Raw genomic sequence first — 2678 nt, 5'->3', positions numbered from 1 at the left:
GAAAGAGCATCCTAGGCAGAAATGCTTGAATAATAACACGGTGGGGAAAGGGAGTGACCAGCAGCTCTAGTGAGACATTAGGCTAGAGAGCAGGCAAGAATCAGGTGGATCGTGCCTTGAAGCTGGGCTGAAGACAAGCCCTCCAGAGGTCAGACAGCAGGAGGAGATGCAAAAGAAAGCAGAATAGCTTTGGAAAGGGTCAACAGGGGACTTCCCTGGTGGCACAGTGGTTAAGAATCCACCTGCCAATGTAGGGGACACGGGTTCAAGCCCTGGTCCGCGAAGATTCCACATGCCGCGGAGCAGCTAAACCCATGTGCCATAACTACTGAGCCTGCACTCTAGAGCCCACGAGCCACAACTACTGAGCCTGTGCTCTACAGCCCGCGAGCCACAACTACTGAGCCCACATGCCACAACTACTGAAGCCCACATGCCTAGAGCCTGTGGTCCACAACAAGAGAAGGCACTGCAATGCGAAGCCCGAGCACTGCAAGGAAGAGTAGCCCCGACTCGCCGCAACTAGAGGAAGCTTGTGCGCAGCAACGAAGACTCAGTGCAACCAAAAATAAATAAATAAATTTATTTAAGAAAAGGAAAGAAAGAAAGAGTCAACAGGTCAGTGGATGAGATGGGCCAGTGCAGTGTCAGAGAAACAAAGCCAGGAAGTGGGGTTTCAACAGCAGCCTTTAACAGAGAGAGGGTGGGAAGGACAGAGACCCAAAAGAGGGAGGTTTTGGCTAGAAAGAGGTCATTAGTGGGCTCCTGCTTCCATCTCCGAATAGGTTGAGAAGAAGCTAATCCACTATCTTCCCATAGCTACTAACTGCAGAATTGCCTTTCCTACATCTCAGACAGATAGGGAAGTCTCAGCTGCCCAGGCAACTGGTTTTTCACTTCCCTTCTTGTTTGCAGTCTTGTGTCCAGCAGAGGGGGTGGGGCTGGGAACTGTAATCTCTGGTGATTCAGCCAACAGCACACCCTGTGACCACATCCCTAGTCTGTGTGTGTGTGTGTGTGTGTGTGTGTGTGTGTGTGTGTGCGTGCATGAGAGAGAGAGAGAGAGAGTGTGTGTGTGTGTTTATGTGTTCCTCTGCACATTACAGAAGAAAACAACAAGGTGTTAGTCTAACATAGTGTCAAGTTTTCTGAATTATTCTGAGTTGTGAAAAAAGTAGTAAACAGTGGAGCGTCCTCAAAACAGAGATTCCAGGCGCTATCTCCAGTTAACAGCTAGCTTTGTGGGATTCTTGTGCGGATCTCTTCTGGCACTGTGTTACATAATTATTTTTATCTTGGGAGCAGATCTGAGTCATTGAGAGCCAGTGTCTTCTGGGCACTGATATGATACCAGGTGTTGTCAATGCACAGTTTTCTTCTCGGATCCCTGCCACACTGAGTCTCAGCTGAAGGACCTACTAGGTTTGGTACATGTGGGGTTGGAGGTTATACGTTTTCTAACAGCAAATCCTACCCCCCTGCTGAAAAATTCCAATAACTTGTCTGATCTTTTTTGTTTTAGTAAGCCCTCAATTAAGAAATGCTGTTCTTTGGAGTAAGTTATACCTGTCAACCATGTAGAAACAGATAAAAAGATTGAGAAGCCAAATTCATGTCTTTAGAAATTAATTTGTACTTATAAAAACTACCAAAAGGAATTTAAAATACAGTTTTATAATTGCTAGGTATTAATAATATTTATTCTAAATGTATAGCTCACTTTTTACTAATATAATAGAAATAAACGTGTGTTGACTTACTGTAACTTGACCATTAATTTGCTGGACTAATAGTTGGGAGTTTTGTGTTTATTCTTTTTCTATTGCAGGTGCTGGTATCAGTGTCAGTGATAATGAATCTGGTCAAGGCAGCCAGGAGGGAGGCACCTTGACTGACTCCCAGATCGTAGAACTCAGAAGGATCCCCATCGCTGACACCCACCTCTAGCACCTCAGTAACCATTAGAATGAGGGTACTTCCCTGTTTGTACTGGCTCTGTGCTAAAACTTTCTAAGTACATGCAGCCATATAATAGGACTCTGTGAATTGTACTGGATGACTAACCCAGAGGTGATTGTTGTGTTTGGAATATAAATTACTTATCTTTGTGCAACCTGAATATTGACTGCTATAATGAAAGACTGGATTGATTTGTATCAGTTAATAGGATTGACATATCAGTTAATAGAATGTACATATTCCAAGAGTATTAGTTGTTTTTTAATGATGCTACATGGCTAACATTGTTTAATAAAAGTAATAACAATCAATAAAAACCATAGAATCCATTTGGCATGACCCAGGCTCATTATTCGTGAGGAAATATTGTGCCTGAGCAAAGAAACAAACTCTATCTAGATGATGTCCAGCACCCCATTTCTTCCCACATTGATACAAGTGATCCAGATTTAAGACCTCACCTTCATTCCTAAAAACCATAAAATGTATTGTCTGTTTATTTTGCACCTGAGTGTCGACAGAGTACTGTAGTTTACATAGTCTTTCATCAAAAGTATGTATTTCTGCTCATTATAAAATTAGGGATCTGGGGCTTCCCTTGTGGCGCAGTGGTTGAGAGTCCGCCTGCCGATGCAGGGGACACAGGTTCGTGCCCCAGTCCGGGAAGATCCCACATGCCGCCGAGCGGCTGGGCCCGTGAGCCACGGCCTCTGAGCCTG

General features: G+C 44.2%; 1 protein-coding gene across 1 annotated transcript in view; it reads left to right on the top strand.

Annotated features, from left to right (window-relative positions):
* Positions 1–2286, top strand: part of LOC103089149 (G-protein coupled receptor 98-like) — a gene marked incomplete at its 5' end in the record, with an annotated part of 321935 nt that extends 319649 nt beyond the window's left edge. The window contains one exon of the mRNA XM_007469765.1: positions 1829–2286. Coding sequence (XP_007469827.1) covers positions 1829–1947 — 119 coding nt within the window. The remainder of the gene's footprint in view (positions 1–1828) is intronic.
* Between the last annotated feature and the right edge of the window lie 392 nt (positions 2287–2678).

The sequence above is a fragment of the Lipotes vexillifer genome, unplaced genomic scaffold, assembly GCF_000442215.2.
Source record: "Lipotes vexillifer unplaced genomic scaffold, Lipotes_vexillifer_v1.1 scaffold67, whole genome shotgun sequence".
NCBI classification, from domain to species: domain Eukaryota; kingdom Metazoa; phylum Chordata; class Mammalia; order Artiodactyla; family Lipotidae; genus Lipotes; species Lipotes vexillifer.
This window is presented reverse-complemented; position numbering and strand designations above follow the sequence as displayed.